This window comes from Bombina bombina, chromosome 1 (genome assembly GCF_027579735.1).
Source record: "Bombina bombina isolate aBomBom1 chromosome 1, aBomBom1.pri, whole genome shotgun sequence".
In the NCBI taxonomy this organism is placed as follows: Eukaryota; Metazoa; Chordata; class Amphibia; order Anura; family Bombinatoridae; genus Bombina; species Bombina bombina.
The window spans coordinates 25,287,387-25,303,560 of NC_069499.1; the positions used below are offsets into that span (position 1 = coordinate 25,287,387).

The 16,174-nt window shown below is 42.0% G+C and overlaps 1 protein-coding gene across 1 annotated transcript in view; it reads right to left on the reverse strand.

The window, feature by feature from the left end:
- SYNE2 (spectrin repeat containing nuclear envelope protein 2) overlaps positions 1-16,174 on the reverse strand; it is a 799,180-nt gene that overhangs the window by 290,246 nt on the left and 492,760 nt on the right. Inside the window, exons 52-54 of the mRNA XM_053697281.1 lie at positions 15,588-15,847; positions 12,724-12,892; positions 1,495-1,641 (exon numbers count right to left, since the gene is read on the reverse strand). Of these exons, the coding sequence (XP_053553256.1) occupies positions 1,495-1,641; positions 12,724-12,892; positions 15,588-15,847 (576 nt within the window). The remainder of the gene's footprint in view (positions 1-1,494; positions 1,642-12,723; positions 12,893-15,587; positions 15,848-16,174) is intronic.

Sequence of the window (16,174 nt, forward strand, 5' to 3'; positions counted from 1 at the left end):
TCCTATAACCCTCTGAATATCAATAGAATGTTACTATAACCCTCTGAATATCAATAGAATGTTCCTATAACCCTCTGAATATCAATAGAATGTTCCTATAACCCTCTGAATATCAATAGAATGTTCCTATAACCCTCTGAATATCAATAGAATGTTCCTATAACCCTCTGAATATCAATAGAATGTTACTATAACCCTCTGAATATCAATAGAATGTTCCTATAACCCTCTGAATATCAATAGAATGTTCCTATAACCCTCTGAATATCAATAGAATGTTACTATAACCCTCTGAATATCAATAGAATGTTACTATAACCCTCTGAATATCAATAGAATGTTACTATAACCCTCTGAATATCAATAGAATGTTACTATAACCCTCTGAATATCAATAGAATGTTCCTATAACCCTCTGAATATCAATAGAATGTTCCTATAACCCTCTGAATATCAATAGAATGTTACTATAACCCTCTGAATATCAATAGAATGTTACTATAACCCTCTGAATATCAATAGAATGTTACTATAACCCTCTGAATATCAATAGAATGTTACTATAACCCTCTGAATATCAATAGAATGTTACTATAACCCTCTGAATATCAATAGAATGTTACTATAACCCTCTGAATATCAATATAATGTTACTATAACCCTCTGAATATCAATAGAATGTTACTATATTGTTTCTCATTTGCTGGATGAGGAATTCTTTAAGACGATAACTGTTTGTGACGTTGCAGCCTTCACTAAAAACCAAAGGGTTAACTACATCTACTTTATCCAAACTGTTTGGGTCCGGAAAAGGTTTGGATTTTGGAATAATTTGGATTTCGGTTGGGACAAAGTGTAAACAGCAATATCTTATGTCTATTAGGAGATATTTAATTGTCATAACGCAGCTTATATGTACAACCTAAAGGTAGTTTTATATCTTACTTTTGTAAAGATAATATAGTACTGTAATCATAAAGGCAATATAGTAGTTGTTGTTGCAAATAAATATAGACTAGAAATTGTATTTTAGAACAAAAACAAAGAAACAAAGACACAGGCAGAAGATTGTTACTTACTGGTGGGAAAAATGGTAATTTTTAATCATTCTGATTAAAAAAAAATATTAATGAAAAAGTCTGGATTTAGGAATAATTCTGGATTTTGGAAATCCATAGTTATACCTGTACGAAGTAAAGTAATTACCTTTATTTATATTATGACTCCTAAAATATACATAAGGGTCCCTTGTCAATGGCTCCTACAAATTCTAACCAGCTATTCATTTTATATATTTTTAGCCATTCCTCTTTATTCTAATTTGAAAGTATATATTAAATTGTATTTTTTGTACTATTAACAAATTAAAGAGAAATATTGATACAAATACTTTTATAGAACTTTATCACATGTAACCTTTAAGGTTAAAAATTAGGTGAAACGATTAAAATCACTTATTTCTGCCTGGAATGAATTTTTACTAAAATATGATACCTCTTCCTCTGTTTCCTCCAAAGTCACACGGCATTCATCCACCTCCGATCCTATCTCAACAGGGATTGATTCAGCGTATCGGATTCTGAGATTTTCCATAAAACCATCTAGTTTTTGTTTTTCTGTATTAATCAGGCTTTGATGTTCCTACAATCCAGAGAATAAAACACCATTTTATAGATGAATTACAAAAATCTTTGTAGTATTAGCGAAGATAACAAAACACAAATTCTTCTCAATATAAGTTTTTCTGATGCATTAGGTCTTTAATAAATTAAAACTGATGATGTAAATTATTACGTAGCCCCCACATGTGTTTGTGCTGAAAATCTTTAAAAAAAATACAAGATGAACTAGGGTACAGGACAGTAGGCGCTCAATGAGCCAATAAGCAGATAGGGTTGGCGCTGCGGTTCCTTTGTCACATAAAACATCTTGCTATTAAACGACAGCTTTCAGTTTTGTGAGAATTGCATTTTTTTTTCTGTGTAAGAAAACCCGAGAATCGTCTCCTTTTGTTAGAACCAGCTAAGATAACCTGATCCCTGCTCTCTTGTTGAAAAAACTCATTCCTGAGAAGTCTACATTTGAATGCAAACAAAGGGTGTATTTTTCTATGCGCGGAAACGTCAGCCTGTTTGCATGCTGGTAAATATTTAACTTCTGCGAATTTCACGTCTCTTCCTGTACCAGAGCAAACACATAGCAAGTGCTATTGGGTTATCACCAGAGGCCAATACTGAAAACAAGAATAGTGCTCGGTCCTGGCACATTTACAGCATCACAGAATGTTTGTGCAACTTTCAATTTAATGAGAAAACATAAATTATGCTTACCTGATAATTTCCTTTCCATCGAGGGGAGGAGAGTCCACGGCTTCATTCATTACTGTTGGGAATTAAAAACCTGGCCACCAGGAGGAGGCAAAGACACCCCAGCCACAGACTTAAATACCTCCCCCACTTCCCTCATTCCCCAGTCATTCTGCCGAGGGAACAAGGAACAGTAGGAGAAATATTAGGGTATAAATGGTGCCGGAAGATTAATTAAATTTAGGTCCGTCCACCGGAGATACGGACGGGAGCCGAGGACTCCCCTCCATGGATATGAAATTATCAGGTAAGCATAATTTATGTTTTCCATCTAAAGGGGAGGAGAGTCCACGGCTTCATTAATTACTGTTGGGAACATATACCCAACCTCTAGAGGACACTGAATGAAACCGGGAGGGAAAAGGAGGACCCTAATCTGAGGGCACCACAGCCTGCAAAACCTCCCAAAAACAGCTTCCGCAGAAGCAAAAACGTCAAATGTGTAAAACTTTGTAAAAGTGTGTAAGGAGGACAAGGAAGCCACCTTACAAATTTGCTCCATAGAGGCTTCATTCTTGAAGGCCCAAGATGAAGCCACAGCTCTAGTTGAATGAGCCGTGATCCTCTGAGGAGGCTTATGTCCCGCTGTCTCATAGGCCAAGCGAATCAAGCTCCTCAACCAAAAGGACAAAGAAGTAGAAAAGGCTTTCTGCTCCTTGCGCTTCCCTGAATACATCACAAAAAGAGATGTAGACTGTCTGAAATCCTTCATAGCCTGAAGATAGAGCTTCAGGGCACGAACCACATCCAGATTATGAAGTAACCTCTCCTTAGAAGAAGAAGGGTTAGGACACAAAGAAGGAACCACTATTTCCTGATTGATGTTACGGTTAGACACCACCTTGGGAAGAAACCCCAAACCAGTGCGAAGCACAGCCTTATCCGCATGAAAAACCAGATAAGGAGGCTCACATTGCAAGGCAGCCAGTTCAGATACTCTGCGTGCCGATGCAATGGCCAACAGGAAGAGAACCTTCCAGGACAGAATCTTAATGTCAATGGAATGCATAGGCTCAAACGGAACCTTCTACAATACCTTAAGGACCAAGTTTAAGCTCCATGGGGGAGCAGACTGTCTAAAGACAGGCCTGATTCTAGACAGAGCCTGAAAAAAAGATTAGATGTCAGGGAGCTTAGCGAGTCTCCTATGCAACAAGACTGATAATGCAGAAATCTGTCCCTTTAAAGTAACTGGCGGCAAGACCCTTCACCAAACCGTCTTGGAGAAAGGACAGAATCCTTGATACCTTCACCTTATGCCAAGGATATCCATGCTTCTCACACCAAGACAAGTAAGTCCTCCACACCTTATGTTAGATGCGACGAGTGACTGGCTTCCTTGCCTGAACTAGAGTGTTAATCACACTTTCAGAAAAGCCTCTCTTGGTTAAGACTAGGCGTTCAATCACCCCGCAGTCAGCCTCAGAGATTCGAGACTTTGATGTTGAAAGGGGCCCTATTCCAGCAAATCCATGCGACAGGGTAACCTCCACGGTGCAGAGGATGACATCCCCACCAAATCCGCAAACCATGTCCTTCGCGGCCACGATGGAGCAATTAGAATGGCCCGAAGCTCGCTCCTGTTTGATGCGTGCCACTACCCGAGGTAGAAGTGGTAACGGTGTAAAAATGTAAGCTAGGCTGAACCCCCAAGGCATCACTAAGGCATCTATCAGCTCTGCCTGGGGATCCCTGGACCTCGACCCATATCGGGGTAGTTTGCAATTGAGTCTGAATGCCATGAGATCTATCTCCGGCGTTCCCCAACAAATCCAGACAAATTCCCGCAAACATTTCGGGATGAAGAGACCATTCCCCCGGATGGAAGGCTTGCCTGCTGAGAAAGTCTGCTTCCCAGTTGTCCACACCTGGAATGTGAATCGCTGAGAGCGAGCAGCTGTGGGACTCTGCCCCTCCAAGATCCGAGACACCTCCCTCATGGCTAGGGAGCTCCTCATAACCCCCCTGATGGTTGATGTAAGCCACCGAGGTAATGTTGTCGGTCTGGAATCTGATGAAGCTGAACGACCCCAGAGGAGGCCATGCCTTCAGAGCATTGAAGATTGCTCTGAGTTCCAGAATATTTATCGGAAGGGGAGACTCCTCCCAGGACCATTTTCCTCGTGCCATCCTGGCACCCCAAACAGCTCCCCATCCTGCCAGACTCGCGTCCATGGTCACAATCTCCCAGGACGGTCTCAAGAAGGATGTCCCCATGGACAGCTGCTCCGGACGAATCCACCAAGAGAGGGAATTCAGAGTCCGAGCATCCATGGATATCTGCTGTGATAGATCTGAATGATCGCCGTTCCACTGTCTCAACATGCACAATTGAAGAGGTCTGAGATGGAACCTGGCGAATGGAATGACATCTATTCTGGAAACCATGAGTCCAATCACCTACATACAAAGAGCCACTGAGGGGCTTGAGGAGGACTCAAGGGTAAGACAAGAGGACGCAATCCTCCTGCGCCGATTCCTGTGACGAAAGGCAAAGAATGACTGGGGGCTAAGGGAAGTGGGGGAGGTATTTAAGCCTTTGGCTGGGGTGTCTTTGCCTCCTCCTGGTGGCCAGGTTCTTAATTCCCAACAGTAATGAATGAAGCCGTGGAATCTCCTCCCCTTTAGATGGAAATTAAACTTTAAAGGGACATTATAAACTAGATTTTTCTTTGCATAAATGTTTTGTAGCTGATGCATTTATATAGCCCATACAGTTTGTTTGTTTTTAAAGTATAGTTTTGCTTATTTTTAAATAACATTGCACTGCTTTTCAGTCTTCTAACCAAGCCCCAAAGTTTTAGTAGAATACTGATGTATACCTACTCCAGCTTGCTCCTGTTTGTGTAAAGGGTCTTTTCATATGCAGAGGAAGGGCGGGGGAGCTTGCTATTTCCCACTTGTAGTGGATGTTCCATCTAACCCTTTCAACAGACCTGAACTGGGAGCGTCTAAGTAAGTTTTTAAAAGGTTTTATACTGGATTTTTATATCAGTATGTGTGCATATTATTCTGTATAATAGTGTCTATTACATGCAGTAAAATGAAAATTAGTGTATACTGCCCCTTTAAACTCTTCATTGTTCTATATAGTGATTGGTTAGCTCAGAGCAAAAGCTCACTTAGATTTGTCCATGATTAACCACAGCAAAAGTGACCAAGGACAGGTATCCCACTAGGCTTCTCAAGAGGTGTGTCCCTGAACTATTCTTGATTTTTAAAACCTTTCAAATTTAGCTAATGCAATGTCAATGTTACGTTTTTATACAGATCTCCTATAATATAGTGTGTCTCTACTTATACAGACTATGCACATGTAGATAGGGAAGATTTAGCTTAATAACCCTTTAAAGGTACATGAATCCTCTCCCCAATTAATCTTGCATCTAAAAGATGGTGTTTTTGTTATTGGGAAAATAAATGTTCTTGTCCTTAATTAAACCACTTTTGCTTCTCAGTACGCAAGAGGCATGTTCCTGCTCACCAATTGCACTGTGGGAGTTGTCATCCAATGAGGAATAAGACCCTAAGGTTCTGTGCTGCAATTTATGTACGTCTTAGTTTCAATATCATTTTAAACACTTTTAATAACTTTTTCATGCAAAAATAAATATTTAAAACACAGTTAATTGTTCTCTAATACACAGGACATAAAGTGTTTGTATTTAATATTATAAGATTACTGAGCTGCTTGGAGGATAAATTTCCCATTCAGGGCTAGATTACGAGTGGAGCAGGAATTTGCGCCTCCGCTCGAGTGTTAACTCTGTTCAATTCGCTTTTTGTATGCATCGGTTATCGCACGTATTACAAGTAAAAATAAACCCGAACGCAAAATGCCGAAGTTAACTTATTCCCAATAAACTTCAATGGAGCATTAAAAGTAGAAAAAAACATGCAACAAGTCACGCTAACCCAATCTCATTTTTTTATATCCATACCTATATATACAAACACACACGATAATATATAGGTTAGATATATACAGATATATAGGAATATCTATTTAAAAATACATACAACTTATTCCTTTATGTGAAGAACATTGGAATGTGAAATATTTACAGTAAATACACAGTATAATTCTTTATTAAATATGAATATTGCTTAATTATGATTTTTCATGTTTTCATCTACTTGACTGCAAAGGGCTCCAATGCACTTATATATATGTCTATAGATGTGTACATATGTATTTATGTGTTTATATGTATATATGTCTGTAAATACATAAAAACATATGTACACATATAAACACATATATGTTAGCACACCACTTGTAATCTAGCACTTAATTTGTGCAATAAAAGCCACTGCTGAATCCCTGAGGAGGTGTAGTGTTTGCATGCTGGTGCTAACGCCATATATACAGCAACGTTAATTAATGTCTGCCACATATAGCAGAGCTAACACCTTGTACCGGGCACGTACAGAGCAGTATTAACTCTTTCTACCAGGCATGTACAGAGCAGTATTAACTCTTTCTACCGGGCACATACAGAGAAGTATTAACTCTTTCTACCAGGCACATACAGAGCAGTATTAACTCTTTCTACCAGGCATGTACAGAGCAGTATTAACTCTTTCTACCGGGCACATACAGAGCAGTATTAACTCTTTCTACCGGGCACATACAGAGCAGTATTAACTCTTTCTACCGGGCACATACAGAGCAGTATTAACTCTTTCTACCGGGCATGTACAGAGCAGTATTAACTCTTTCTACCGGGCACATACAGAGCAGTATTAACTCTTTCTACCGGGCACATACAGAGCAGTATTAACTCTTTCTACCGGGCACATACAGAGCAGTATTAACTCCTTCTACCGGGCACATACAGAGAAGTATTAACTCTTTCTACCGGGCATGTACAGAGCAGTATTAACTCTTTCTACCAGGCACATACAGAGCAGTATTAACTCTTTCTACCGGGCACATACAGAGCAGTATTAACTCTTTCTACCGGGCACGTACAGAGCAGTATTAACTCTTTCTACCAGGCACATACAGAGCAGTATTAACTCTTTCTACCGGGCACATACAGAGCAGTATTAACTCTTTCTACCGGGCACATACAGAGCAGTATTAACTCTTTCTACCGGGCACATACAGAGAAGTATTAACTCTTTCTACCGGGCACATACAGAGAAGTATTAACTCTTTCTACCAGGCACATACAGAGCAGTATTAACTCTTTCTACCGGGCACATACAGAGCAGTATTAACTCTTTCTACCGGGCACATACAGAGAAGTATTAACTCTTTCTACCGGGCACATACAGAGAAGTATTAACTCTTTCTACCAGGCACATACAGAGAAGTATTAACTCTTTCTACCGGGCACATACAGAGCAGTATTAACTCTTTCTACCGGGCACATACAGAGAAGTATTAACTCTTTCTACCAGGCACATACAGAGCAGTATTAACTCTTTCTACCGGGCACATACAGAGAAGTATTAACTCTTTCTACCGGGCATGTACAGAGCAGTATTAACTCTTTCTACCAGGCACATACAGAGCAGTATTAACTCTTTCTACCGGGCACATACAGAACAGTATCAACTCTTTCTACCGGGCACATACAGAGCACTATTAACTCTTTCTACCGGGCACATACAGAGAAGTATTAACTCTTTCTACCGGGCACATACAGAGAAGTATTAACTCTTTCTACCGGGCACATACAGAGCAGTATTAACTCTTTCTACCGGGCACATACAGAGCACTATTAACTCTTTCTACCGGGCACATACAGAACAGTATCAACTCTTTCTACCGGGCACATACAGAGCACTATTAACTCTTTCTACCAGGCACGTACAGAGCACTATTAACTCTTTCTACCGGGCACATACAGAGCACTATTAACTCTTTCTACCGGGCACATACAGAGAAGTATTAACTCTTTCTACCGGGCACATACAGAGAAGTATTAACTCTTTCTACCGGGCACATACAGAGCACTATTAACTCTTTCTACCGGGCACATACAGAGCAGTATTAACTCTTTCTACCGGGCACATACAGAGCAGTATACTCTTTCTACCGGGCACATACAGAACAGTATCAACTCTTTCTACCGGGCACATACAGAGCACTATTAACTCTTTCTACCAGGCACGTACAGAGCAGTATTAACTCTTTCTACCGGGCACATACAGAACAGTATTAACTCTTTCTACCTGGCACATACAGAGAAGTATTAACTCTTTCTACCGGGCACATACAGAGCAGTATTAACTCTTTCTACCGGGCACATACAGAGCAGTATTAACTCTTTCTACCGGGCACATACAGAGCAGTATTAACTCTTTCTACCAGGCACATACAGAGCAATATTAACTCTTTCTACCGGGCACATACAGAGAAGTATTAACTATTTCTACCAGGCACATACAGAGCAGTATTAACTCTTTGTACCAGGCACGTACAGAGCAATATTAACTCTTTCTACCGGGCACGTACAGAGCAGTATTAACTCTTTCTACCAGGCACATACAGAGCAGTATTAACTCTTTCTACCGGGCACATACAGAGCAGTATTAACTCTTTCTACCGGGCACATACAGAGCAGTATTAACTCTTTCTACCGGGCACATACAGAGCAGTATTAAATCTTTCTACCGGGCACATACAGAGCAGTATTAACGCTTTCTACCGGGCACATACAGAGCAGTATTAACTCTTTCTACCGGGCACATACAGAGCAGTATTAAATCTTTCTACCGGGCACATACAGAGCAGTATTAACTCTTTCTACCGGGCACGTACAGAGCAGTATTAACTCTTTCTACCAGGCACATACAGAGCAGTATTAACTCTTTCTACTGGGCACATACAGAGCAGAATTAACTCTTTCTACCGGGCACATACAGAGCAGTATTAACTCTTTCTACCGGGCACATACAGAGCAGTATTAACTCTTTCTACCGGGCACATACAGAGCAGTATTAACTCTTTCTACCGGGCACATACAGAGCAGTATTAACTCTTTCTACCGGGCACATACAGAACAGTATTAACTCTTTCTAACAGGCACATACAGAGCAGTATTAACTCTTTCTACCGGGCATGTACAGAGCAGTATTAACTCTTTCTACCAGGCACATACAGAGAAGTATTAACTCTTTCTACCAGGCACATACAGAGCAGTATTAACTCTTTCTACCAGGCACATACAGAGCAGTATTAACTCTTTCTACCAGGCACATACAGAGCAGTATTAACTCTTTCTACCGGGCACTTACAGAGCAGTATTAACTCTTTCTACCGGGCACTTACAGAGCAGTATTAACTCTTTCTACCAGGCACATACAGAGAAGTATTAACTCTTTCTACCAGGCACGTACAGAGCAATATTAACTCTTTCTACCAGGCACATACAGAGCAGTATTAACTCTTTCTACCGGGCACGTACAGAGCAGTATTAACTCTTTCTACCGGGCACATACAGAGCAGTATTAACTCTTTCTACTGGGCACATACAGAGCAGTATTAACTCTTTCTACCGGGCACGTACAGAGCAGTATTAACTCTTTCTACCAGGCACATACAGAGCAGTGTTAACTCTTTCTACCGGGCACATACAGAACACTATTAACTCTTTCTACCAGGCACATACAGAGCAGTATTAACTCTTTCTACCGGGCACATACAGAGCAGTATTAACTCTTTCTACCGGGCACATACAGAACACTATTAACTTTTTCTACCAGGCACATACAGAGCAGTATTAACTCTTTCTACCGGGCACATACAGAACAGTATTAACTCTTTCTACCAGGCACATACAGAGCAGTATTAACTCTTTCTACTGGGCACATACAGAGCAGAATTAACTCTTTCTACCGGGCACATACAGAACAGTATTAACTCTTTCTACCGGGCACATACAGAGCAGTATTAACTCTTTCTACCGGGCACATACAGAGCAGTATTAACTCTTTCTACCGGGCACATACAGAGCAGTATTAACTCTTTCTACCGGGCACATACAGAGCAGTATTAACTCTTTCTACCGGGCACATACAGAGCAGTATTAACTCTTTCTACCGGGCACATACAGAGCAGTATTAACTCTTTCTAACAGGCACATACAGAGCAGTATTAACTCTTTCTACCGGGCATGTACAGAGCAGTATTAACTCTTTCTACCAGGCACATACAGAGAAGTATTAACTCTTTCTACCAGGCACATACAGAGCAGTATTAACTCTTTCTACCGGGCACATACAGAGCAGTATTAACTCTTTCTACCGGGCACATACAGAACAGTATTAACTCTTTCTACCAGGCACGTACAGAGCAGTATTAACTCTTTCTACCGGGCACATACAGAACAGTATTAACTCTTTCTACCAGGCACATACAGAGCAGTATTAACTCTTTCTACCAGGCACATACAGAGCAGTATTAACTCTTTCTACCAGGCACGTACAGAGCAGTATTAACTCTTTCTACCGGGCACTTACAGAGCAGTATTAACTCTTTCTACCAGGCACATACAGAGAAGTATTAACTCTTTCTACCAGGCACATACAGAGCAGTATTAACTCTTTCTACCGGGCACATACAGAGCAGTATTAACTCTTTCTACCGGGCACATACAGAGCAGTATTAACTCTTTCTACCGGGCACGTACAGAGCAGTATTAACTCTTTCTACCGGGCACATACAGAGCAGTATTAACTCTTTCTACCGGGCACATACAGAGCAGTATTAACTCTTTCTACCGGGCACGTACAGAGCAGTATTAACTCTTTCTACCGGGCACATACAGAGCAGTATTAACTCTTTCTACCAGGCACATACAGAGAAGTATTAACTCTTTCTACCAGGCACATACAGAGCAGTATTAACTCTTTCTACCGGGCACATACAGAGCAGTATTAACTCTTTCTACCGGGCACATACAGAGCAGTATTAACTCTTTCTACCGGGCACGTACAGAGCAGTATTAACTCTTTCTACCGGGCACATACAGAGCAGTATTAACTCTTTCTACCGGGCACATACAGAGCAGTATTAACTCTTTCTACCAGGCACATACAGAGCAGTATTAACTCTTTCTACCGGGCACATACAGAGCAGTATTAACTCTTTCTACTGGGCACATACAGAGCAGTATTAACTCTTTCTACCGGGCACATACAGAGCAGTATTAACTCTTTCTACTGGGCACATACAGAGCAGTATTAACTCTTTCTACCAGGCACATACAGAGCAGTATTAACTCTTTCTAACAGGCACATACAGAGCAGTATTAACTCTTTCTACCGGGCACGTACAGAGCAGTATTAACTCTTTCTACCGGGCACATACAGAGCAGTATTAACTCTTTCTACCAGGCACATACAGAGAAGTATTAACTCTTTCTACCAGGCACATACAGAGCAGTATTAACTCTTTCTACCGGGCACATACAGAGCAGTATTAACTCTTTCTACCGGGCACATACAGAGCAGTATTAACTCTTTCTACCGGGCACGTACAGAGCAGTATTAACTCTTTCTACCGGGCACATACAGAGCAGTATTAACTCTTTCTACCGGGCACATACAGAGCAGTATTAACTCTTTCTACCAGGCACATACAGAGCAGTATTAACTCTTTCTACCGGGCACATACAGAGCAGTATTAACTCTTTCTACTGGGCACATACAGAGCAGTATTAACTCTTTCTACCGGGCACATACAGAGCAGTATTAACTCTTTCTACTGGGCACATACAGAGCAGTATTAACTCTTTCTACCAGGCACATACAGAGCAGTATTAACTCTTTCTAACAGGCACATACAGAGCAGTATTAACTCTTTCTACCGGGCATGTACAGAGCAGTATTAACTCTTTCTACCAGGCACATACAGAGCAGTATTAACTCTTTCTACCGGGCACATACAGAGCAGTATTAACTCTTTCTAACAGGCACATACAGAGCAGTATTAACTCTTTCTTTTACTAAGATGTAGCCCCTACATATAGAGGTGATCTAGTGGGTAGCACACGTGTTCTATGTGCACACATGACCTCTCAGTATACGCCAGCACTGCCCTTCACTCATGAAGTGACTCTCTGAGCAAGATAGCTGTGAGATATCACATGATGTACTACCCACAATGCCGTATGTCAGTGATGTCATATACCTCCACCTCACACAATTATATCCAACCACGCTCTAGAACATCAAACTGACTTAATAAAGCCATGCAAGGTGCCACCTTGTATAGAGAAACCAAAAAAACTTGAGTGCATTAGGCAGTAATACCCAGGTAATATATATGTTTTTATTACTTGACTGCCATAAAGGCTACCCCTCTTCAGCTAAGTTTTAAATGAGTTTCTTTTCTACTGACCTCCAATTTGGACTTTCTCTCAGTAGGGTCGGAAATCTGTAAGGCTTGGGCAGCAGATGACAGCTCCAGAAATGACTGATTCATGGCAGCGATTTGCTCCTTCAGCTGCTCTCTTTCCTTCAGCTCAACACCTGCCTCTTTCTCATTTTTCTGCACCTTTTCTTTAAGTCTAAACAAAGAAAAACATTTACTTCCTAAACTGTTAATGCAAGAAAATTAAATTGCATTCAAAGTGACAGAACACACAAACACACAGAGAAAGAAACACACATAGTCACACACAGAAACAAATACACATAAACACACACAGAAATAAACACACATAGAAAGAAACACCCAGAAACACAGAGTAAGAAACACACAGAAACACACATACACACAGAAATAAACACACATAAACATACAGAGAAAGAAACACACTGAAACACACACAGAAACACATAATCACACACAGAAACACATAATCACACAGAGAAAGAAACACACAGAAACAAACACATAATAACACACAGAAATACACTAAAACACACACTGAAACACACACAGAAACACATAATCACACACAGAAAAAAACACACAGAAACAAACACACATAATCACACACAGAAAGAAATACACTGAAACACACAGAAACAAACACACATAAACAAAGAGAAACAAACACATATAAACATAGAGAAACAAATACACAGGCAGAAAAAAACAGAAACACAGACACACAATGTTTGCAGCAGATGACAGACTGCAGACAGTTTACTGAATTATGTGCCCTCTGTATCACCAGGTGTTCCTGGCTATGTGACTGTGAGTAGTGCCCTCTGTATCAACAAGTGTACAGGTGTTCCTGGCTATGTGACTGTGGGTAGTGCCCTCTGTATCACCAGGTGTACAGGTGTTCCTGGCTATGTGACTGTGGGTAGTGCCCTCTGTATCACCAGGTGTACAGGTGTTCCTGGCTATGTGACTGTAGGTACTGCCCTCTGTATCACCAGGTGTACAGGTGTTCCTGGCTATGTGACTGTGGGTAGTGCCCTCTGTATAACCCGGTGTACAGGTGTTCCTGGCTATGTGACTGTGGGTAGTGCCCTCTGTATCACCAGGTGTACAGGTGTTCCTGGCTATGTGACTGTGGGTAGTGCCCTCTGTATCACTAGGTGTACAGGTGTTCCTGGCTATGTGACTGTGGGTAGTCCCTTCTGTATCACCAGGTGTACAGGTGTTCCTGGCTATGTGACTGTGGGTAGTGCCCTCTGTATCACCAAGTGTACAGGTGTTCCTGGCTATATGACTGGGTAGTGCCCTCTGTATCACCAAGTGTACAGGTGTTCCTGGTTATGTGACTGTGGGTAGTGCCCTCTGTATCACCAGCTGTACAGGTGTTCCTGGCTATGTGACTGTGGGTAGTGCCCTCTGTATCACCAGGTGTACAGGTGTTCCTGGTTATGTGACTGTGGGTAGTGCCCTCTGTATCACCAGGTGTACAGGTGTTCCTGGCTATGTGATCGTGGGTAGTGCCCTCTGTATCACCAGGTGTACAGGTGCTCCTGGCTATGTGACTGTGGGTAGTGCCCTCTGTATCACCAGGTGTACAGGTGTTCCTGGCTATGTGACTGTGGGTAGTGCCCTCTGTATCACCAGGTGTACAGGTGTTCCTGGCTATGTGACTGTGGGTAGTGCCCTCTGTATCACCAGGTGTACAGGTGTTCCTGGCTATGTGACTGTGGTTAGTGCCCTCTGTATCACCAGGTGTACAGGTGTTCCTGGCTATGTGACTGTGGGTAGTGCCCTCTGTATCACCAGGTGTACAGGTGTTCCTGGCTATATGACTGGGTAGTGCCCTCTGTATCACCAGGTGTACAGGTGTTCCTGGCTATGTGACTGTGAGTAGTGCCCTCTGTATCACCAGGTGTACTGGTGTTCCTGGCAATGTGACTGTGGGTAGTGCCCTCTGTATCACCAGGTGTACAGGTGTTCCTGGCTATGTGACTGTGGGTAGTGCCCTCTGTATCACCAGGTGTACAGGTGTTCCTGGCTATGTGACTGTGGGTAGTGCCCTCTGTATCACCAGGTGTACAGGTGTTCCTGGCTATGTGACTGTGGGTAGTGCCCTCTGTATCACCAGATGTACAGGTGTTCCTGGCTATATGACTGGGTAGTGCCCTCTGTATCACCAGGTGTACAGGTGTTCCTGGCTATGTGACTGTGGGTAGTGCCCTCTGTATCACCAGGTGTACAGGTGCTCCTGGCTATGTGACTGTGGGTAGTGCCCTCTGTATCACCAGGTGTACAGGTGTTCCTGGCTATGTGACTGTGGGTAGTGCCCTCTGTATCACCAGGTGTACAGGTGTTCCTGGCTATGTGACTGTGGGTAGTGCCCTCTGTATCACCAGGTGTACAGGTGTTCCTGGCTATGTGACTGTGGGTAGTGCCCTCTGTATCACCAGGTGTACAGGTGTTCCTGGCTATGTGACTGTGGGTAGTGTCCTTTGTACCACCAGGTGTACAGGTAATCCTGGCTATATGACTGGGTAGTGCCCTCTGTGTCACCAGGTATACAGGTGTTCCTGGCTATGTGACTGTGGGTAGTGTCCTTTGTACCACCAGGTGTACAGGTAATCCTGGCTATATGACTGGGTAGTGCCCTCTGTGTCACCAGGTGTACAGGTGTTCCTGGCTATGTGACTGTGGGTAGTGACCTCTGTATCACCCGGTGGGCAGGTGTTCCTGGCTATGTGACTGTTGTTAGTGCCCTCTGTATCACCCGGTGGGCAGGTGTTCCTGGATATGTAACTGTGGGTGGTAGGTACCATGTTTATTTTGCCATAGACATTATATACGACAGATTGTCTGGGAGTTCATCTTACATTTTACATTTCTGCGCCATTGATCGGATTTCATTTAAGATGGGGATCTCTTCTGTACTCGTACAAATCTCACGAGTTCCTTGTATTCTTTGTATGCGACGGATCAGAAGACAAAGATGCAGCTGCTGCAGTTTTAGATTTTCCTCCAAACGTTTCAGATCAGACAGAAAGTCCATAAGTTGGGCTGTACTTTGCTTCTTTTCAGGGCTTTCTGGAGCCTCTTCTAAAATATTGTCCAGAAGAATCATCTCCCTCTCCACCTGTAAAGGAAATTCTGTAAGTGATTCCCAAAGGTTCAGAAGGCAGTGACACAAACCACTAAGGGCAAGATTATAAGTCGCGCGGCAAATCAGTTGCGAAAACTTTGTGCGCGTTATGGCTTTTTCGTATTTGAGGTTGCGGACCTATAACAAGTTGCAAAATAAATAATATTACCCAGAGAAGTCAACAGAGAAGACAAAAAGGAAAAAAAACCACTAAAACCTAAAATCTGTTGCGCAAAGCACATGATGTATTCTCCTAGAAAAGTGTACACGAAAATGCGAATATTTCATATTGCGAAAATGTTTTTGTAACGGAATATGTTC